The 23,231-nt window shown below is 44.6% G+C and overlaps 1 protein-coding gene across 2 annotated transcripts in view; it reads right to left on the minus strand.

The window, feature by feature from the left end:
- Positions 1-23,231, minus strand: part of LOC110535626 (M-protein, striated muscle) — a 43,848-nt gene that overhangs the window by 1,762 nt on the left and 18,855 nt on the right. For both annotated transcript variants that reach the window (XM_036935359.1, XM_036935360.1), the window contains 28 exons: positions 22,951-23,112; positions 22,564-22,725; positions 20,599-20,740; positions 19,974-20,173; positions 19,721-19,774; positions 19,316-19,440; positions 18,888-19,071; positions 18,301-18,475; positions 17,970-18,091; positions 14,235-14,431; positions 13,994-14,120; positions 13,463-13,647; positions 12,955-13,069; positions 12,633-12,789; positions 12,438-12,544; positions 12,237-12,281; positions 11,985-12,121; positions 10,094-10,238; positions 9,639-9,698; positions 9,473-9,540; positions 9,213-9,326; positions 4,531-4,618; positions 4,392-4,430; positions 4,100-4,205; positions 3,106-3,269; positions 2,855-2,891; positions 2,493-2,515; positions 2,274-2,329 (listed from right to left, as the gene is read on the minus strand). In XM_036935359.1, the coding sequence (XP_036791254.1) occupies positions 2,274-2,329; positions 2,493-2,515; positions 2,855-2,891; positions 3,106-3,269; positions 4,100-4,205; positions 4,392-4,430; positions 4,531-4,618; positions 9,213-9,326; positions 9,473-9,540; positions 9,639-9,698; positions 10,094-10,238; positions 11,985-12,121; positions 12,237-12,281; positions 12,438-12,544; positions 12,633-12,789; positions 12,955-13,069; positions 13,463-13,647; positions 13,994-14,120; positions 14,235-14,431; positions 17,970-18,091; positions 18,301-18,475; positions 18,888-19,071; positions 19,316-19,440; positions 19,721-19,774; positions 19,974-20,173; positions 20,599-20,740; positions 22,564-22,725; positions 22,951-23,112 (3,296 nt within the window). The remainder of the gene's footprint in view (positions 1-2,273; positions 2,330-2,492; positions 2,516-2,854; positions 2,892-3,105; positions 3,270-4,099; positions 4,206-4,391; positions 4,431-4,530; positions 4,619-9,212; positions 9,327-9,472; positions 9,541-9,638; positions 9,699-10,093; positions 10,239-11,984; positions 12,122-12,236; positions 12,282-12,437; positions 12,545-12,632; positions 12,790-12,954; positions 13,070-13,462; positions 13,648-13,993; positions 14,121-14,234; positions 14,432-17,969; positions 18,092-18,300; positions 18,476-18,887; positions 19,072-19,315; positions 19,441-19,720; positions 19,775-19,973; positions 20,174-20,598; positions 20,741-22,563; positions 22,726-22,950; positions 23,113-23,231) is intronic.

Below are 23,231 nucleotides of genomic sequence, written 5' to 3' on the forward strand. Positions count from 1 at the left end.
CAGTGTGCATTGGGGCCTCCCACTCCTCTTCTATTCTGGTTAGAGACGTTTTGCGTGGTCCTGTGAAGGGAGTAGTACCCAGCGTTGTATGAGATCTTCAGTTTCTTGGCAATTTCTCGCATGGAATAGCCTTCACTTTGTTTCGGGACATTTTGAGCCTGTAATCGAACCCACAAATGCTGATGCTCCAGATACTCAACTAGTCTAAAGAAGGCCGGTTTTATTGCTACCTTCATCAGCACAACAGTTTTCAGCTGTGCTAACATAATTGCAAAAGGGTTTTCTAATGATCAATTTGCCTTTAAAAATGATAAACTTGGATTAGCTAACTCAACGTGCAATTGGAACACAGGACTGATGGTTGCTGATAAATGGGCATCTGTACGCCTACGTAGATATTCCATAAAAAATCTGCCGTATGCGAATTGGAGTGGGTCTAGGGTTTCCGGGATGATGGTGTTGATGTGAGCCATGACCGGCCTTACAAAGCATTTCATGGCTACCGACATGAGTGCTACGGTGCATTAGTCATCTAGGCGGGTTACTTGGGCAAGAGTGATCATACAGTCGTTCGGAACAGCTGGTGTTCTCATGTATGGTTGGGCGTTGCTTGCCTCGAAGCAAGCATAGAAGATATTCCGCTCATCTGGTAGGCTTGTGTCACTGAGCAACTCGCAGCTAGTTTTTCCCTTTGTAATGGTAGTTTTCAAGCTCTGCCACATCTGACGAGCGTAAGAGCCAGTGTAGTAGGATTCAATCTTAGTCCTGTATTGATGTTTGATGGTTCGTCGGAGGGTTCCCCTTGAAAGAGGCAGCTCTAGCCTTTAGCTTAGTGCGGATGTTGCCTATAATCCATGGCTTTTGGTTGGGGAATGTATGCCGTGGGGACAATGTCGTCGATGCACTTATTAATATGGTAAACTCCTCAATGCCATCGGATGAGTCACGGAACATATACCAGTCTGGGCTAGTGAAACAGTCCTGTAGCTTAGCATCCGCTTCATCGGACCACATCCGTATTGACTGCATCACTGGTACTTCCTGTTTGAGTTTTTGCTAGTATGCAGGAAGCATGAGGATAGAATTATGGTCAGATTTACCAAATGGAGGACGAGCTTTGTATGTGGGTCTGGAGTAAATTTGTTTTTTTCCGCCTCTAGTTGCACAGGTGACATGCCAGTAGAAATTATTTGCCTGATTTCAGTTTTCCTGCATTAAAATCACCGGCCACTAGGAGTGCCGCCTCTGGATTAGCAGTTTCTTGTTTGCTTATATACAGCTCGTTGAGTGCGGTCTTAATGCCAGCATCGGTTTGTGTTGGTAAATAGACCGCTTCGAAAAATATGGATGAAAACTCTTAGTAAATAGTATGGTCTACAGCTTATCATGAGGCATTCTATCTCAGGCGACCAGAACCTTGAGACTTCCTTAATATTAAATATTGTGCACCAGCTGTTGTTAACAAAGAGACCCACACCACTCCCCTTGAGCTTACTGCCATTCTGCCCTGCCAATGCATAGAATAACCAGCTAGAATATTATCCATGTTTTTGTTCACCAAATATCAGAGAAACACAGGATATTACAGTTCTTCAGGTCACATTGTTAGGATAGTCTCGAACGGAGCTCGTCCAGTTTGTTCTCCAGTGATTGTACATTCGTCAATAGAACAGAGGGTAGATTATTTACTTGCCAGCGTAGTTTCATCAAGACAAATGCTATTCAATTACAGTAACGACAGTAGTTATAATTTGTTACTTTACACCTCTGTTTGCACCCGTTTAGTCTATAATTATCTGTTGTTACTAAGTATTGACCTGTTTAACTGCCAGTATCAAATGTCTGCCAGTGTTGAAAGTTATGTTTAAAGTTTGACACCAGACTAGATTCAAGGACACACTGATAATATATCTGTGACACTGTGATTCTGTATTAGCTGATGTTATGATTTCCTACAAGCCTGACAGGCTGGTGTTTACAGAACATTCGGTGCTGTGTGATTAATATATAAAAGGGCCTTCTCAGAGAGGGCCCTCTAGACATTTTCTCTGCTTCTGTTCTGGATGTGCCTCCCTGTTGCAACTTGTATTAAACCAGATTGATTTTGATTGGCTATCTGTGATTGTTCTGCTCTTTTATTCACTTTGAAAATCCCTATTACAGGTACCATTTCAGATGCAACCATAGTAGTGTCATACACTATCAAGCCTGCATGGCCAGGTTGGGACTGTGGACATGCATAGACAGATACAGATCCATCCAGACATGGTTACCTTGAGCTCCTGTATGGTGACAACATCAGGCAGGCCTCCCGCGACACGAGCACGATCTGAAAAAAGGAGCACCAAAATTAGGCCACTGAGCTCAGATCAGTTTGAAAATATCAGTACCCACTAAAAATACAGTGAGCAGTCCTCTCATCCCCATCTTATAATAACGTTTTTAAAAGTTGAGGTGTGTGCGTGTGTGAGACAGAGAGAGTGAGAACTTACTTCTCTCTGCAATTGCGGCCGCTCTGACAGTGTCGAAGAGACAGAACAAATTGAAGAACAAAGGTAAGAGAAACAAATGCAGAGAATGTGTTTGGAGCCAGGAAGCATGTCTAAGCAAAGACTTCATCTGTCTACCCACTTCCCTTCCTCAAGTCCTATCAGAGACTACCTGCTATTTAAACAGTACATGCAAAGAGAGAGAGAAAGTGGCTGGGCAAACAGGGAGGAACACCAAAAATAGCAATGACATGAAAAGAAGGACAGTACTTACTGACATGTTCACAACATGTGGATAGGCTTACACAATGTGTTTTTGTTGTTGTTGTTGATGTACAAAAATCCACACATTTTAGGTCACTTACTTGAGCCTCTGGAACTCAGCATATGCGTCATCAAATGCTGCAATAAAAAAAAAGATAGTTAATAAGCCTATCAAAGCATTGGTGTGGTGGGAAGCTGCCTAATTCAAACCTAGATGTAGGCCGCATCCCAAATGGCACCCTTTTCCCAACATAGTGCACTACTTTTGACCACAGCCTTATGGGCCCTTGTGAAAATTAGAGCACTATATAGGGAATATAGGGTGAGATTTGGGAAGCAGATGTAGTCTCACCCTGGCCGGCCAACTCCACAGTCCTCTTCAGACCGCCCTTCCCATCGTGGAACTCAATGGCATATTTGCCCTTGTCTTTCTCTGTGGGTTCTATGATCTGTAGCCACAGCTGCTCTCCTACCACACCACTCTTAATGCGGTCTGTGAAGGCTATCGCTGAATCCCTACGAGAGAGGAAAACAGGTCACTGACTTACACACATATAGGCTGCAGCAGACACTTTACTTGCAAATATACTCACATGCAGACACACGCGCGTAACGGACTTCACATTGTTTGCTTAGCGAGTTCTGCTTCCTCCTGATTTTGGACTCACACCGAGGCTCAAACCCAGGACCGCTGCCTTTCTTGCACACGTGACCGCTCTCCCGAAGCGTCTTAGCGGTCAGCACCACCGAAAAGCTAGCTATTCTGCAGTGCTAGTAGGGACACTTCAGGCTGAGCATGTTTCAAAACATCTCCATGCACTACATTCACCCCCCAAACTTACAACACAGCGGCCCCAGTGTTGAGCTGAGCACAACTGCAAATCTGGGTCACGGCACCATCTGTAACTGACATCACACTGCTTGCTTAGCGAGTACCGTTTCCTCCTGATTCACCTCACACAGAGGCTCAAAACCCAGGACCTCTGTCTTGCTAGCACATGTGAACAACATCCCAAAGTGTCATACCAAGTCGGCCCCACCAAAAAGCTAGCTATTTGGCAGTGCAAGTGGGGACACTTCAGGCTGAGTAGTAAGTCTTTGTGTGCTACATGCACACACACACACACACACACACACACCAGAGGATGGTGGGTTGAGCTATAGGAGGTCAGGCTCATTGTAATGGCTGGAATGTAATTAATGGAACATAATCAAACACATGGGAACCACGTTGGACTCAGTTTAAATTCATCCGTTCCAGCCATTAAAATGTGGCCGTCCTCCTATAGCTTCTCCCACCAGCCTCCATTGACAGACAAACACAGAGAAGTAAGGAGAGTACACACTTGTGGTGCCAGGTGACCTGGAGCGCTTCGTTGTAGTAGCTGACAAAGGAGTACAATCTGATGCCCTCCTCTGTGCTCTGGATCTTCAGTGCGGTGGAGGAGTTGGCTAGCGGAGGTTACAGAGACGTTACACCGTGCAACATTATAGAGAAGTTACAAAGTGCAACATTAAAGACTTTACACAGCACAAAGTTACACAGCTCAACTTTACAGAGGGACAATTTAGGGATGTTTTGAACACAAGTAAAACTTAAGATGACGCTTCTACTACGACAGTGACACATGTACTTACCGATATGACTGAACATTTCATTCATCAAGTCTCTGAAACCTGGAGAACAGAAATGTGACCATAATATAACTTTGTAAAAATGACAGACTTGTGGCGTTACTGTACAGACAATGAGGTATGGCTTTGAGGGTTTAGTCACCTTGTTCTGTCAGATTCAACGTAGAAGTGTCCTTCCCTCTGTCATCCTTCATAACAATCTCATAGACACCAGCATCCTTCTTTGAGATCTATAAGAGAAGGCTAGGTTTGAGACACACATCTAAAATGCACAGCCACCATTTTGTAAAGGAAGAAAATGAAAATCTCAAGCGAAAAGACAAGCTTTTCTCCCCTGCAATGGATGCTGCAGGACACATTTATAGGACGCAAAAGCAAAAAAGCATTCTCAAAACAAACAAAAAACAAGAAGATGGCAGAATGACCACTTTTGGCAGGGCTGGGCAATTATTTTCCACGGAGGGCCATATTTTTGCCATAACGGGCCAGAATAATATTACATGATTATACATAATGTGCATGACTGTGTTGACAGATATATCTACTGTAAATCATATCCAGATATAGTACTTATTTTACTTTTTTAACATGCACAGAAATAAACCACATCCATGTTCTCCTTTTGATAGGAAGTTTCATTATTAAAACATGCAATGAACTACACTTAGGTAAAAGTACACAGACAGAACTCGTGTTTTTGTGTATACCCGTTAACAAAAGAAAGGGAGAGCTCAACATTACATTTAAACAACCCAATCAGTGTGAGGAGTGAAGTCTCTGATGGGCATTGACTAGAGAAGTGGTCAGGTATAGTTTTTGACGTCGCTATGCGCAGGATTGCTGAGAGGTGAGTCAGTAAGAGATGATCTGTGCCTTGACCTGTTATAGTTCCTCACAGAAAATGTCTGTTCATATACATAGGTTGGTGCAAACATCTCCTGAGCATGACTCATAATCTTTGGAAAGTTTTGTTCATCGAGAGATGCATAGAACCTCGTCAGTGACATTGGAGAACTATTCAAAACAATCACTGCATGAGACTGAAGAACGATCAGCTCAAGTCGCAGGTCAGTGGGAGCGTTATCCACATTGAAGGTGGAAGGAGAGGAAACCAACAGCATGTCATTTTCCAACACTTCGAAATCCTCAAAACGACGACAAAACTCACCTTTCAAAGCACGTATCAGCGATGTATACTTCTCCCGCTGGTCATCTGATAGGCAACAGACTAGTAGTGTCGGAAGGTGGGTGAGATTGTTGGCTTCTACTTGATAGGTCAGTAGGAGTCATTTTCCATTGAAGGCTTTGATAAGGCTGTGCATCTGAAGTGAAAAAAGTCCCTTCCCTTGTAGTTTGGAATTGGAGTTTATTCACGAGGGCCATGATGTTCATGGTGAAGGAAAAATCTGCCATTCTTTATCTTGCAGTTGAGGGAAATCCACATATTTTCCTTTCATTTGCAAAACTCCTACACCCTCTTAAGCACCTTCCCCAAACTCAGCCATCTCACGTTTCTGTGGTAGGGAAGATCTGCAGGACCCGACTGTCTCTTCCAACAGAGAGACTGCCTGTGGTTTAAAGATTTTGCCACTTTAGTGACTGCATCCACAACATGGCTCATTTTCAGAACACATTTACAGAGCACCTCCTGATGTGTAATGCAATGCAGGAAAATACTTTTCTGATCTGGGTTCAGCTCAGCTACTTGAGCTTGCATCTTTTTCAAAAGGCTAACGTTTTTTTCCTGTCAAGTTTGGTCACCCGTTAGTGGTCACACTGGATAACTTTTCAAAACGCAGTCCCAGCTTTGCCACACACTTATATGAACCTCCCCCGATAAATCTTTCCCTGAGGTTGTGCTCTTCATTGACTGCACTGAAGCTCCTCTGTCATTTCTAAGTCTGGGGTTTTGCCTCGTAAGAATATCAACAACTGTGCCAATTCACGTGCATCACTGCTCTCATCCAGGGCCAAAGGCGGAATCTTGTCTTTCAACTGTTGTTCCATATTCTCAGTGACGATGTCCTCAACGCGCTGTGTCACTGTTCAACTTGACAGGGAAACATTTCCAAACAGCTCTTTCTTGTCGGGGCAAAGTATTGTTACCGAGTCAATTAAACATTCTTTAAAGAATTCGTCCTCAGCGAATGGCTTGATATGTTTAGCAATTTTGTGGGACAGTACATAGCTATCTCTTCGCAATTCCGTCATTTGCTGAATGCAGTTTTGTGAAAAGTCCTTGCTGCTTTTGTGTGCGCGAGTGTTGCAAAATGAATGTATACATACATGTTATTCAATCATTGCACCCACACTGCTCGCGCCCGCCAATGAGCGTCTGTGTTGCCAAGCGCTAAAATAGAAGTCATTTCTATTTGTGACGCTGAACCAGTGAAAGTCTTGCCTCTCCTATCTCCTCATTGGCTTTTAGAAGCACACAGTCAAAACATTTCAGAACACATACCGGTACTCATTCTAGGGTTTTTCTTTATTTTTACTATTTTTTACATTGTAAAATAATAATAAAAGTGAAAACAACAAAACTATGAAATAACACATATGGAATCATATAGTAACAAAACAAGTGTTAACAAATCAAAATATACGTAGCCACCCTTTGCCTTGATGACAGCTTTGCACTCTTGGCATTCTCACAACCAGCTTCATGGAATGGAATGCATTTCAATTAACAGGTGTGCCTTGTTAAAAGTTACATTTGTGGAATTTCTTTCCTTCTTAATGCGTTTGAGCTAATCAATCAGTTGTGACAAGGTAGGGGGGGTATACAGAAGATATCTCTATTTGATAAAAGACCACATCCATATTAAGGCAAGAACAGCTCAAATAATCAAAGAGAAATGACAGGCCGTCCTTACTTTAAGTCATGAAGGTCAGTCAATTGGGAAAATTAAGAACTTTGAAAGTTTCTTCAAATGCAGTCGCAAAAACCATCAAGAGCTATGATGAAACTGTCATGAGGACCGCCACAGGAAAGCAAGACCCAGAGTTACCTCTGCTGCAGAGGAGAAGTTCCTGTAACTTCACCTCAGATTAGAGCCCAAATAAATTCTTCACAGAGTTCAAGTAACAGACATCAACTGTTCAGAGGAGACTGTGTGAATCAGGCCTTCATGGTCGATTTGCTGTAAGGAAACCACTACTAAAGGACACCAATAATAATAATAATAAGAGTCTTGCTCGGGCCAAGAAACACGAGCAATGGACATTAGACCGGCGGAAATCTGTCCTTTAGTCTGATGAGTCCAAATTTGAGATTTTTGGTTCCAACCGCAGTGTCTTTGTGAGACGCAGAGTAGGTGAACGGATTATCTCAGCATGTGTGGTTCCCACCGTGAAGCATGGAGGAGGTGGTGTGATGTGTCATCAGGGTGGCTACTTTGAAGAATGTCAAATATATTTAGATTTTTTTTGGATACATGATTCCATATCTGTTATTTCATAGTTTTGATGTCTTCACTATTATTCTATAATGTAGAAAATAGTCAAAATAAAGAAAAACCCCTGGAATGAGTAGGTGTGTCCAAACTTTTGACTGGTACTGTATAAGGATGTTAAATTATTTACAGAAGAGTGGCAAGAATGTGCCCCAAAAGCTGTCAGAATCACCGATTTCTGAAAATGTTGTTATATTGTTGAATTAAATTTTCATAATAGACGGGTTGGTTTAGCAACAAAACCGACTGGGTTGGCTTAGATTGTTGTTATGTAAACTATACTTCGTCTCCAAACGTTTATTGAAAACATAAATACATTTGCACTCGTCTCAAATACATTGTTGTGGTTGTTTAACTAGATACAGTAGTGAATCTTTTCCATATTATTAGCATAAACATGACATGAGTCAAAACAAGACATGGTAGCAATAACAAGCTACAACGAGCTGAAACGAGCCACATACGATTCCCCACATGACAACTTCTTTGCCATTGTTGCTAGCTATCTGACAGTTCAGAATCATAACGCCACATGGCTCATTGATGTGCAGGCACGCATCATTTTTGTGACCGTCAGCCAACCCCTCTACAGCAAGGACTGATGATTTGGTTAGCCAAACTAACAAGTCTGTTTGTTTGGTTACAAAGGCAACTACTGTAGCTACCTAGTAAAATTGCTAGCTACTTCAGTGGATGTTGGAACACATTTCTAGCAGCAAATGGGTTACATTATAGTGTGGTATAATCAAATCGGGGCTCTATACGTTCACCTTCCACGTCATGCATTATTCTCCATAGAACACATAGCTAGCACCTCATAGGGTTGGGTTAGATGCTGGGACTGGAAATGTGAGAAATGTTGATAAATTCAGTTAAGAGTGACGTATTAGGCGATTGTATAAAGACATTTTTTTTTTAAAGATTACTGTAAAATAAACTTCTTTAATATAATAAACTTCAACCTCTTTAGACCACCTGATGCTCAACTTATCACCAATGAATCTTGCAGCCAGAAGATAGTATCCATGACGTGTGAGGAACATATACAGTATTTATGATATATGAACATAGACGTGCAATGATACAGTTTCATAGTTACATACAGTATGCAAATGAACAACACAATGTTTGTATAACATCACTAAAATATTCAATACGTAGTGTGTTAATACATGTGCCGTATAATCATTGAAACTTTATATTTTCCAACCTTTACCTAGCCTTTAATGTACACAAGAGCCATTCAAATAGTATACAGAAATCTGCAAAACAATACTCTCTAAGCTGTAAAGACAGGTGTTGTGCAGTATGGTGTTACAGTCCCTGTAGTTTCTCATGTATGAGGTACATGAAACATTAGAATTCCTCTCACCTGAGCAATCTCCAGGTTGAGCACTCCCTCTGTGAAGGTGAGATTCCCGTCTCCCTTGACCTCACGCCCATCCTTGTACCACAATGCAACCGTCTCCTTCTTTATGTTTCCAACCTGCGGGAGGCGAAAGACACCTATAATGTTCAGGTTGTTGTCCAGATGTTGCCTGGCTGCACCCTGGTAATACCATCTCATCTGGAAAGTTGAGAGCTGAGCTGATCTATTTCCATAAAACCCATACTTCAGTGTTCTTTTCCTACCTTGCACTTCAGGAAAACACAGCATTCTGGGGTCACTTCATAACTCAAGTACTCAACAAAATGAGGGCCTGCAAAAAACAAAACAAAGCAGGAACTATTCAGTAGTCTACAATTTGTGTCATAACATACCGCTATTCTATTTTCTTGATTAAAAAAAAAATCCCACCTTGCTTTCTGTGCCACTCTTTGCACATGAACTCAGACTCCTTCTGCAGCCCTTTGAACACTGGGGAAAGGAAACAAAACTGTATCTACAAATCATATTCATCTTTCTTGTAATATAGTTACTATGATGTGTTTCGTACATTGATGTGGATATTATTTAAACAAATACATTTTTCATACATTTGTATGTAGTTCATTCTTAGTAATCTTTTACTGCCCCCTAGTGGAGTATGTTAAGATCTAACTTCTGATCCATAGTGGGGCTTGTTTTTTTCTTTACAACAGAGGGGTGATAGCCTGGTCCCAGATCTGTCTGTGCTATTGCCTACTCCATTGCTGTACTTGTCAAGCCGTGACAAGGAGATGGCATGATAGCACAAACTGGCACTCAGACGAGAGTGAGAATGATAGAAGGTGATTGGAGGAGGAGAAAAGGACAGCCGGAGTTAGTCCTACCTTCTCCAATCAGCACCAGGCTGGATTGGTTGGTGGCTTTTCCGTCCTGCAGCTGGAAGGTGAAGGTTCCCTCGTCCTCTTGGAGCAGAGACTCCATGATCATCTCAATCACACCTGTGTCCTTGTTAAAGTTCATCTTGTATTTCTGAAAAGAAAAAAAGGCCATAGACAGAGCATTTTCAGTATTGTCTAATTTACACTGCTCAAAAAAATGAAGGGAACACTAAAATAACACATCCTAGATCTGAATGAATGAAATATTCTTATTAAATACTTTTTTCTTTACATAGTTGAATGTGCTGACAACAAAATCACACAAAAATGATCAATGGAAATCAAATTTATCAACCCATGGAGGTCTGGATTTGGAGTCACACTCAAAATCAAAGTGGAAAACCACACAACAGGCTGATCCAACTTTGATATGTCCTTAAAACAAGTCAAAATGAGGCTCAGTAGTGTGTGTGGCCCCCACGTGCCTGTATGACCTCCCTACAATGCCTGGGCATGCTCCTGATGAGGTGGCGGATGGTCTCCTGAGGGATCTCCTCCCAGACCTGGACTAAAGCATCCGCCAACTCCTGGACAGTCTGTGGTGCAACGTGGCATTGGTGGATGGAGCGAGACATGATGTCCCAGATGTGCTCAATTGGATTCAGGTCTGGGGAACGGGCGGGCCAGTCCATAGCATCAATGCCTTCCTCTTGCAGGAACTGCTGACCCACTCCAGCATGAGGTCTAGCATTGTCTTGCAGTAGGAGGAACCCAGGGCCAACCACACCAGCACATGGCCTCACAAGGGGTCTGAGGATCTCATCTCGGTACCTAGTGGCAGTCAGGCAACCTCTGGCGAGCACATGGAGGGCTGTGCGGCTCCCCAAAGAAATGCCACCCCACACCATGACTGACCCACCGCCAAACCGGTCATGCTGGAGGATGTTGCAGGCAGCAGAACGTTCTCCACGGTGTCTCCAGACTGTCACGTCTGTAACATGTGCTCAGTGTGAACCTGCTTTCATCTGTGAAGAGCACAGGGCACCAGTGGCAAATTTGCCAATCTTGGTGTTCTCTGGCAAATGCCAAACGTCCTGCACTGTGTTGGGCTGTAAGCACAACCCCCACCTGTGGACGTTGGACCCTCATACCATCCTCATGGAGTCTGTTTCTGACCGTTTGAGCACATTTGTGGTCTGCTGGAGGTCATTTTGCAGGGCTCTGGCAGTGCTCCTCCTTGCAAAAAGGCAGAGGTAGCGGTCCTGTAGCTGGGTTGTTGCCCTCCTACGGCCTCCTCCATGTCTCCTGATGTACTGGCCTGTCTCCTGATAGCGCCTCCATGCTCTGGACACTACGCTGACAGACACAGCAAACCTTCTTGCCACATCTCGCATTGATGTGCCACCCTGGATGAGCTGCACTACCTGAGCCACTTGTGTGGGTTGTAGACTCCGTCTCATGCTACCACTAGAGTGAAAGCACCGCCAGCATTCAAAAGTGACCAAAACATCAGCCAGGAAGCATAGGAACTGAGAAGTGGTCTGTGGTCCCCACCTGCAGAACCACTCCTTTATTGGGGGTGTCTTGCTAAATGCCTATAATTTCCACCTGTTGTCTATTCCATTTGCACAACAGCATGTGAAATTTATTGGCAATCAGTGTTGCTTCCTAAGTGGACAGTTTGATTTCACAGAAGTGTGATTGACTTGGAGTTACATTGTGTTGTTTAAGTGTTCCCTTTATTTTTTTGAGCAGTATACTTTACCTGAACAACATCATTTACAGTAGTTTAAATTCTATTTATTTATTCATCCAAGACGTCTGAGGTCAGAAGACCTCTTTTACACACACGTCGGAGAGTATTTTTTCATTTCAGTCCCAAAGCGTGCCTACTTACCTCTCCCTGGGAGAGAGTGTTGTCGTTAAACACATATTCTATTTTGCCATTAGCAGAGATCTTCTCAGCCTGCAGCCAGAAGCGAACTCTGCCCTTCTCCTGCAGCTCCACAGCCAGCTCGGTCTTCAAGGGAATAACTGGAGGGGGGGGGGGAGAAGGAAAGTGCAACAGTACGTGAGAGCAGGGACGGAGGAACATGTAATAATGAACAACGGGAAACATTGAGAACATCGGTAATAATATGTTACTTACTGGGGAATTTGTGGTCGTGGCTGATCTCCAGCAGTTTTTTCAACTCTGTCAAAAAAAAGAAAAAGGACACAAAGATTAATCAGAGATTAGAAATGAAACCAGAAGCAATGGAGCTCTGCTAACCTCTTAGCCTGCTAAGTTAGCTTCCAAAGTGATTACGTGGACAGTGTTACAGTACCACGGACACACAGTGGGACTCACCCTCCGCTGAGAGGGTGTAGCTGGAGGATTCGCCATTGGTGTGGGTGACAGCACAAGAGTAAATGCCGATGTCATCCTCAGCAGGCATGTTAAAGATGGCCTTGGACCTGAGGGGATACAATTAACACAGGCTACTGTAGAAACGTTAGCAAACCTTATATTCTTTCACGCACACACAGACAGACACACACACACTTCTCCCCACTGGTTGCCACAGTAATGCGGGTTTCGTCAGTGATCTCTTTGTAGTTCTTGGACCACACAAATTTGGAGTCTGGAGTCAGGTTTGAGCAGGCAAAGTTCATGGAGATCACTCCATCATCATCAATGTCCACAACAATCTCCGTAGTGCCTGAGAGAGAACACAAGAGTCAAATATGGCTGGAGACTCAAAAGACACAAATATGCAAAGGTGCAGGATAACATAAAGGTATGACTTTACTGGTATAACAAAGTCATTCTCTGTCCATCCCCCTCTCCCACCTGCTCTGTTGAGGGGTCTTTAACATGGTCCTACCTGGTTTGGTTTCAGCCAGGACTGGTTCTGTGGGCTCAGAGGCCTTTCCAACACCTGCCTTATTCTGAGCACGCACACGGAACACATAGGTCTCCCCCTCCTTTAGAATCTTAATCTGTTTGTAAAAGAGTCATATTATAGACATGTTAGTCACATACACCAAATATGTTACTACTGATACAAACTTTCTCACATAGAAAAGCAGTAGTGTTGAAAACCCCTTTACACGCACCCTCTAACTGACAAACACCTCCACCAATCACATCCTATTTATGTCACCATATTGCATCACACAATCTGGATTCAAATTTTTATTTAGAATGCTCAATGGTATGACTGACTAAGTGGATAGTAATAGTGTAGTTGCCCTTAGACGCTGATCCTGGGTCAATTTAGCATGTTCAACACTAATGATTAAGGTTAGTATTGGGGGAGGGGGAAGCTGATCCTAAATCTGTTACAGGGTAACTTTAGTGATTGGAGTGATTGGAGGGGATAGGGTCCTGACCTTCATGTAGTTGGTGGAGATAGCCTTCTCATTGACTCCTCTCCAGGCCTCCTCCTCAGCATCAGCCTCCTTAATGTCAACGTAGAATCCGTTGACTGGGTCACGGCCCTGGTACACTGGTGGCTTAAAGAGCAACACCAGAGTGTTGGCGCGCACCTCTGTCACCTGCAGATCATGGGGAGGTCCTGTGGGAAATTAGGGGTAATTAGTTTCAGAGTTGAAGAAAACGGTCATATCATAGGCTAGTGTCCCAACTCGCACCCTATTCCCTTTGTAGTGCACTACTTTTGACCAGGGGCAATAGGGCTACCATTTGGGACGTAACCATAGACAAGGTAATGTACAGAAACAATGTTCTATTACCACAAAAGATTATAATACAAGTCAATGATTTCATTTTTTTTTACATGTATTTTTACACGTATCTTTGAGGTATAACTTGTACTGTGATGTGTTATTAATTGTTATATGTTAAAGTGTAATTATCATACTTCATCAGGCTTGCGAGTGAATGTTAGTGGCACTACCCACCTGGCACAGCAATGGTCCACTCCTCACAGATAAACGTCTCACTGGGCAGAGACGGGATGCCCACACCTGCCATGTTGGCAGCGCGCACTTGGAACTGGTACTTCCTGTTCTCCTTCAAGTCGGACACCTGGACAGACAGTGAAAAATCATTCTCCCTTTTCTCCTGATATGACAAAAGGTGGCTGAAAATTCAGGTTAAAGAGGGTAGGGAAATCACAAAGAAGCAAAATGGCTGACTCACTCGGTAGGCTCGGTCGCTAACAGCTTTGACATTGGCCTCGTGCCACTTCCCTGGCACCCCATTGATGACCTCACGGTAGTCCACGAAGTAGCCGGTGATGTCAGCACCTCCGATGAAGGTGGGCTGCTTCCAGGCCAACACCATAGAGTCCCGCACGCACTCCAGAACGCTGATGCCATAGGGTGGAGTAGGGGACGCTGGAACAGCAGAGGACTCCAGTTAGCATCATGCTGTGTCAACTCTGACACTATGAAGTCATGGGAGACGGAAGCTTAATGCTCTTGGTTGAGCTTCAGTCTTCCATCACTTAGACCTGCTAACATTCTCTTTTCTTAGAGCACGTATTGGGCACTCATTCCCTTGTACATTTCTGAATATTCCACTGGGCACAGACGTCAATTCAAAGTCTATTCCACGTTGGTTCCACGTATTTTCATTGAAATGAAACAGCATTGATTCAACCAGTGTGGGCCCAGTGGGTTGGTTCAGTTCTTTAAAATGTCCGTTAACATTATTATGCCATACAGTTTGTGTCACAGATACTTTTTGTAAGAACCTTTAACCTCAAGCTATGGTTCAACCAGACACTATGTCATAACACATTGACACAATTATGGGGACACACATTTCAGGGACCTGGACTGAATGGGAAAAAATATTTTAGCCACAGGAGCTGTGAGGACACATACGATCCCAGTGACTGGTCTTCGATAGAGGGAGCGCATATAGCTGACTGGATAATATTACATATAATAAATTGACCTGTCACACAGTCACATGGACATGGTGTTCTCCATAATTTAAGGGTGGGGGTATGGCGAAGAATCTGACATGGAAGTACACTACCAAAAAGGTCTCAGGTCATAGGTGTCCATTTCTGTCTTGTGATTGGCTGACCCACTTCAGAGACACGCTGTGATAGGCTAGCTCCAGCTATGTCGCAGTGCCTGTGTGTTCATGTGCACTGATCTCCCAAGGTGACGATGGCCAAAAGAGCCCAGAGTGTGTGTGAGCCAGCCAGGCTGCAGTAAGTTGAGAGGTGGTCGGCACAGTGCCTGAACACTGAGGGTGTGGAAGGAGGACCAAAAGCCCCTCTGTGTGTGTGTGTGAGGCAGCCCTGTGCTAGAGGTGGCCAGTAGATAGCCTGAACGGCCACGTGACGGTGTACTTAAACCTGTGAAAGCTGTTATAGAAACTTATCTTAGGGTAAAAACTGAATTTTACCAGTTGAATACTTTCACTATAGATATTGTTTTAATGATTTACTTGTGAATATTACAGTAGAACCACATGCATTCAAACTGTGACCACTATACTAATATTACAGTGGCAGATTATTTTTTCAAAATAGTCTTCTACCTTCTTACCAAAGTGATAAAAATGTTTCAAGACAGATTAATAAAACGGTTTAAAACACGAACAAAAATCCTTGAGGTGAAAAGATGACATTTTTATTTCAGATGATATAAGGGTTGGCGTGAGTGTAGTCACGATGACTGAGTGTAGTCCCATGTGGCTCAGTTGGTAGAGCGTGGTGCTTGCAACACCAGGGTTGTAGGTTTGATTCCCACGGGGACCAGTACAAAAATGTATGCACGCACTACTGTAAAATCACTCTGGATACTAAAATGTACATGTTCTCACCTGAGTCTGTCCTGGGCTGATTCATTCTCTGTCCCCTGTTTGGCTGAAGCATCTACAGAGGACTTATGTGTTTGCCTGGCCACTGGCACTAACCTCATTGGAGGTCTTGGCCTGGCTCTCTGACCAGGCCACTGCCTCCCTTGCTTTAAATTACTGCAGCCTTGAGGAGCTTGAGCTAGTAGCCCCCGGCCCCATGCCACAGGCACACTGTCAGTCTGAGCATTGAACTTCAGCGTAGTGTAAAGGGGGTTACTGAACAGCCTCATGCGTTCCCGTCCAGCGTTAGTGAGCCCACGTTACCACCCGTTGGTAACTCCCCCCTCCGGCAACACACCGTGAGGAATACCGCCCCCCTACAAGGAGTTAGCAGAGAAGAGCGAAAAGCCATTATACACGGGCAAAGAAGAACAACCAAACAGCTCAAATCAGAACACTCAGAAGGTAGAGAGAGCAAGAAATGTTACCAATACCCTATCAAATGCAGTAAAATATCTTCATCTGACAGACGATGAAAAATGAAGACAAGATGGCCAACAAGTGACATCTGCATGAGGAAGCAAGTTGCGGAGTTAAAAGACAAAGCACGAGCGTGTGAGGGGAGAAAGTGAGTGTGTGCGGTCTTTGTGCCAACCGTTCATGAAAAAGCCACACTATATGCCAGTGGATTTCATTATATGCACTACATTGGCCTAAACTGATCAAGTAAATGTACTGGGAGACAACTATTGGAAATTGTTATGAGTAAGATCTATGGTACAGCTTTTCTTTCCTAATATATTCTGATAACATGTGTGACAGAAAAGTTCCCTAAACAAAGGAAGGAAAGGGGATACAACGGAATACATTCAACCGAAAATGTGTCTTCCGCATTTAAAACCAACCCCTCTGAATCAGAGGTGAGGGGGTGCTGCCTTAATCGACGTCCACATCGTCGGACCCGGGGAGTAGTTGTTGATGGAGGGGGGGGTGGGGGTGGGGGGGTTAACAATACTAACCTCGCCTCAATTGTGAGTATTATTTACCTTTCATCGTGTAAGACACTACCACAAATGGGTCTAAGCCCATCTACAAACTGCTATTGGTTGTACTGGACTGTGGAGAGAAATCCATTGACCTTGTCACTAAGTGTGGGGAGAACAGAGCCTGCTGCGCGGCACAAAGCTTGCCAATGACTGAGTGACGTCTCACAGCTGGAAGCCTGGTTAGTCACAGAGCAAACTGACATTATGGGACAACTGTGTAAAGGAGCAGGGCTGTCAGGTTAGTATATATCCCTAGCTCTGGTCCAGGGCATTAGTGCGCCTTGTATCACTGAGCCGCACTAATGCCCTGGACCAGAGCTAGTATTCCCAGATGAGAGTGAGTAGAATGGACAGACACACACAGCATAAATCAGGGGGATTGGTGGTTGGGCGTGGGGGGGGGGGGGGGGGGTACCTTTAACAACAGGGGGGGTGGTGGTGGCTGACACATCTTGTGCCCAGGACAGGTAAGGGGTGGGGATAGTTGGTTGTTTGGGTAGGGGGTGGATTGCGCGTGACAGAGGAACCAAGGGGGGCTGGTTTGTAACAACCGCTGAGCTGGATCACACTGACCCAAGTTAGAGGAAGTCTACAACTCCTGACCCTGGCCACGCCTCAGGTTGTGCAGGGAGGGTGGGGATAGATTATGACTCATCGGGGGGGGGGGGGGCATAGAAAATAACATGTGGGAGGAGTCTAATGCTGATGGTACACAGAGCTGACAATGTGATGTCTCGATGGACAGAAAAAATAGAAGGGTAAAACACATCAGCTCAACCCATGTTCAGTGTGGGCACATTGCATTTCTTTCATCATGGACATATAAACTAAAAAGTAACAGTGAAGAATATGCAGAAGACTCAATAATCAAATCTCCATAGAGCTAAGAGGCTTCCCTGGTCCTACCATAACATCATACCTTACTATAGGTCCCTTCATAGTATTTCATCAAACATAAACAAAAATAGTTTCCTTGTATAGGCCTGTGGCTCGTCATAGTCTTCCTAAAAAACACTACCCATCCTATCCTGTTGTGAGGGTGGGCCATGACACCCTCTGTCTCACTCACCAATAGCAGCCTTCACCTTGATAGCCTCAGACTCCTGAGAACACTCGCTGAGCCCAGCGGCGTTCAGTGCCTTCACTCTGAACACGTAGCTCTCTCCTGTCACCAGACCGTGGCAGACAAACCTGTGAGTACCAGGACACAGAAACGCTTTGAGAAAGACATGCTTTTTCGTTTTATACATTTTTTTGACATTTTCGTTTGAGTGAGGAAATTGTTTTGTCAAACTTGAGCTCAACATAATTTACGGTTTTAACACCAAATTTGAGTTACGGTCAGCATTTCTGTAAAACAACAATTGAAACAGAGAGGACAGTTAGAAGGACCATTGTACCTGGTGGCTTTGACAGGCTTGTTGTTGCAGGGTTCAAACGTGTTGCTGCCCACGATGCTGGCCTCGATGTAGTATCCCACCAGCTCCTTTGCATTCCTGGAAGCCTCCCAGGACACCACCACAGACGTGTCAGTGTTCCTGGTGGGAACTACACGGCCTGGGGCAGATGGGATATCTGGGAACAGGAGAGGTTTATTCAACTAAGATCAAATGAAAACACATTAGGATTCCATTTTGAATGAGTGCGTGTCAAATTAGAATTAGAATGTTTATTGATAGCTTGCTAGAACCCAGGTAGACTGATAAGGAGGGGATTGCACATTAGGCAGAATCCTAACTTGAGGTATAGATGCATTGATCTAAATGCAGGATGTACAGGATGGTTTGTGTTCCATGTGTATATTTGACATTTGAGTCATTTAGCAGACACTCGTATCCATAGCGACTTACAGTACAGTAGTGAGTGGATACATTTCTGTACTTTTCCTGTACTGTATAGAATGTTAGGATTCGGTCCATAGGTATTCGTGTTGCAGGGCCGGAGGTTGGTGCCGGTGGCGTGTGAAGTGTGACCTGTGACCCCTCACCCAGCTTGTCCCCGACAGTGGTGGCCTCGGTGGCCTCTGAAGGCTCGCCCACACCAGCGGAGTTGCAGCAGCGCACACGGAATCTGTAGGCCTTTCCTTCAGCCAGGTCAAACAGGGCGTAGCGAGGAGACTTCACCGGGATCTCTGTGTTCACCCTCTGCCAGCTGTCTGTACCAGACACACACTAACCACACAATGCAACGCAAAGCAGTTAAGAGTAGGGCTCCAACCCTCCAAAAACCAACCCTCCAAACCTGCAGTACCACAGTATATAATACTCTATTTCCAGATAGAAACTCAAATAAAAAAATATGATTACTTGTTGAATTATTTTGATATGGTGGTTGTTATGGATAACAGTGATGGTTAAGTTGATCAGATGAGTCACGCTACAGATAAGGTATATGATTTCAGTATTTATTCCTCACCTTCTCCACATAGTACATGATGCCCTCGTGGCCTCGCTCTCCAGGGGCTTTCCAGCTCAGAACCACATAGTTCTTGGTGGCCTCAGTGACCTCCAGTTCTTTGGGTCTGCCAGGGACTACACCCTCTGATAGGAAGTAATGTGAAAAATAATGTATAAGGGGTTTGATCTCAAAGCCTGGTCCCAGATCAGTTTGTGCTCTTGCCTATTCCAGTGTCATTGTTAAGCCAAACGTGACAATTCCACAAGGAGTTGGCAAGAGCAACAGACTGGCAACCAGGCTATTGATCTAGACTAGAGCTTTCATTATCCTTCCAATCAAAGAACACTAGGTCTTTTTTTAAAAACTATAGCAGCATGAGAGTATTGATCATCATTGAAGAGTGCAAAAGCATTTCCTTCCTACCTGCAGGCTCCTCCTCAGTGACAATGATCTGGCCGGTCCAGGGTGCAGAGGACCCTGTATGCCATGGGAAGAGGAGAATGTTACTGATGCATAGTTACTAACAAGAAAAGATATGCATAATACTAAAACCATTTAGACATCACAAAGTTACATACTCACAACATAAGACTTTAGCAGTACCATAAGACAATGTGAGAGAAGACAGACAGACAGGCAGGGAGGGGCAGATGCCAGATCGGGGTGCCCACCATACCTCTCATACGCGTGCGGTCGGCAGGATCCATAGCTGCCACCACCTCAGAGGTGCGGGATGGCCGACTCATGCCAGACTTGTTGACGGCACGCACACGGAAGGTGTAGGAGCGTCCCTCCACCAACCCCGTCACGGGGAAACGGGCAAACTTAATGGGGGTGTCATTACACTGGCTCCAGTGTGTGGTACCAACCTCACACCTGAACACAGGGCGCAAAGAGACAGAATTCATTCCATCAGACATTCAGTAACAAACTTGGTACGGGCTTCTTGATAAGGCCCAGAGTTAGGTCTATTGGTAAGATCGGGAAAAACTCTGGGCCCTTGTTATAGCCATAACGAGGTCATTTCACATGTTGTTTTTTTTAAGAGGTCAGGTCACATGATCAGGAAAAACATCTGTCCCTCTTCTTCTAGGTTATCTGCAGTTGTAACTGGAGTGAATGGCGGTACAAGGGGTGCTAAAAAGGGAGAGAAGCGTTCTCCTAGCCGTGTCATGTTAAGCCAAGGGTTTTTCCTTCGACTCCACTCTTGAGGTCTCTCATCCGGGTGGCATTGTGGAGCCTAACCTTAAGGTTAGGGGCCCTACCAGAACGGGCATGTAGTGATGGGGGATGGTACTGACCTGTCCACAAAGTAGCCCAGGATGGAGTTGCCACCGTCCACAGCCGGCTGCTTCCAGGTCACGATGACGTAATCCTTACTGGCGTCCTGACACGTCACATCCAGTGGGGCACCAGGGGCTCCCTCCACCTCCGCGTCGGCATCTGATACAGGAACATACACATTGCCAGTCAAATGTGCTGGTGTTGTATTTTCTTCCTCCCTTCTCATTAGTTCTCTCTCTCTCTCTCGCAAACACACACACAGTAAAATATCTTATCAGACTAACACAAAACACACAACCTGAGTGTGTACAGAACACAGTTGATGTCCATTTCCTTGACTTTTTGTATTGAGATATAAGGCATAGAATTACATATAGAATCCATAGTGCATGATAAGATCTCTATAGTGTACAGTACTTTGATTGAGGCTTGTTGTTTTGATACAGTGCCGACATATAGTGCTGTACCCCGCCTGCTGAACTACGTGGCTCCACAGCTAAGTGCCAGGAATGCTACTAGCCTTTAAGTTAAACACATCCCAGTAATAGCAGCAGCGTACCTCTCAGTTAAAGGGGACAAGAGAGGTGATGCTTAAAAAGACAGAACACATGCTTTCAATAAAGTGAGAAACAAAATTAGCCACTTATGTGGTCTGGGGACTGTATGTCTATGTATATGTCTACGTTAGCTGTATATACTGTAGGACTATATACTGCCTGGTATTATATTTTACTGTGTGTGTGTGCGTGTGCGTGTGTGTGTGTGTGTGTGCGCGCGCGTGTGTGTCTGTAAGATAGAGAGAGTGAAAGAGACAGATAAAGATGGAGCGAGAGAGCGAGAACAAGAAAGCCCTGTGGCTTATAAGGAGACTCAGCAGGCAATTGTCTCTCCTGGAAGAAGAGACATATACAGTATCATCTACCTCTGTTCCCAGCCAAACCCATTTCAGATCTGAGCTCACTGAGAATACCCTAGCCTTGTCCGTCTCCCGACTGCAATGGGTCTCTGTGTCCACAGAGAGCGACTGTACATGGCCTCTCCTTTTCAGAGCAACCCTGAACCATGACAGAGAGAGCAAGGCCCATTTCCATCCACTCTACAGAGCACAAGTTTCATCTGTTAGCAAGAGAATGAGTAACATGGAACAACAGAGGTCAATACACTTTTAGAAAAAAGGGTGGTTCCAAGAGGGTTCTTCGGCTGTCCCCAATAGGAGAACCCCTTTGGGTTCCATGTAGGAAGCCTCTGTAAAAAGGGTTCTACATCACAGGAGGTTGGTGGCACCTTAATTGGGGAGGATGGGCTTGTGGTAATGGCTGGAGAGGAATCGATGGAATGGTATCAAATACGCCAAACACATGGTTTCCATGTGTTTACAATTCCATTCGCGCCGTTCCAGACATTATTATGAGCCATCCTCCCCTCAGAAGCCTCCACTGTTCTACATGGAACCGAAAAAGGGTTATCTTATGGGGACATGGTTCTAGATAGCACCTTTATTTCTAAGAGTGGACCTTAATGAATAAATTGGCGGCGTCAGTGTGCATCATTTTTCCCATGTTATACAAAACCAGGCCAGAGATTGTGACAGGAGTTGATTGACTCTACTATAGTCATAATGAGTGAGTTCCATTATATGCGGAGGTAAGTTTAACCAGAGACTGCTATGGTTCAACTCCAATGTATATTTAAGAACACACACACACACGGACCATGATTACATTGTTATCTGGTGCCAGTTGAGATGTCTGTGTGACGTTGACGATAAACTGTTAATCACACTATAGAACATGAGACAGGACAATGGAAACAGAGAGGGGGTAAACAAGTGGCCATACTGTCTGCACTCAAACATACACACACTGTGAAAAATAAAATCAGTTAAACTTGCGAATCAGTAAACAAGGCATGTAATCGACTGAGGAGTGATAATGTGACAGAGAGCAGTGGTGTTCAGTTTTGCTCATGGTAAAGGTCCCCACCTCTGACAAAGACGTAAGCAGAATATGTCTCATATTTAGTCTTGGTGGTAATGCGCAGGGTGTAGAGCCCCTCGTCCTCCTTGTTCAGGTGCGTCAGGGTCAGCGTGGCCTTGTCTCCACTCCAGTGCATCTGACACCACTTGGAGGGCTGCAGAAGAACATCTGATAGACAAAGAAACAAAGGAGCGAGATCAGGTTAAAATGGCTGCCCTACCATCGTCAGAGGCCTTCCTCATCAAGGAGCATCTCAAATAAATCCCATAGCCCAGGGGCATATGTATCAACTAGCTCAGAATAGGTGTGCTGATCTAGGATCAGATCTTCCCTGTCCATGTAACCTTATTAAACCTCCGCCAAGAGTTCCTAGATCTCTGGGGCGTCACCTACCGTCTCTGTACCACTGCACGTCGGGCTGGTAACGTGCCAGGTTGGGGGAAATGATGACCATGGCACCCAGGCTCATGGTCTCGCCCTCCCGTCCGAATGACACTCCAAACCCGTCCACGATGTTGGTCTCGAAGGTGATGCCGTACTCAGAGACGATGCCATCTGACAGGAAGGAGCATCAAGTAACATAAGGTTAGAGGTCAGGTTGCTATTTTGTTCCCATCGTGCAACAGTATGCGTTGTGTGACACACCTCAAATTTAGGAAAAAGGAAAGGGGGAT

Source organism: Oncorhynchus mykiss, chromosome 11, assembly GCF_013265735.2.
Source record: "Oncorhynchus mykiss isolate Arlee chromosome 11, USDA_OmykA_1.1, whole genome shotgun sequence".
Lineage (NCBI taxonomy): Eukaryota > Metazoa > Chordata > Actinopteri > Salmoniformes > Salmonidae > Oncorhynchus > Oncorhynchus mykiss.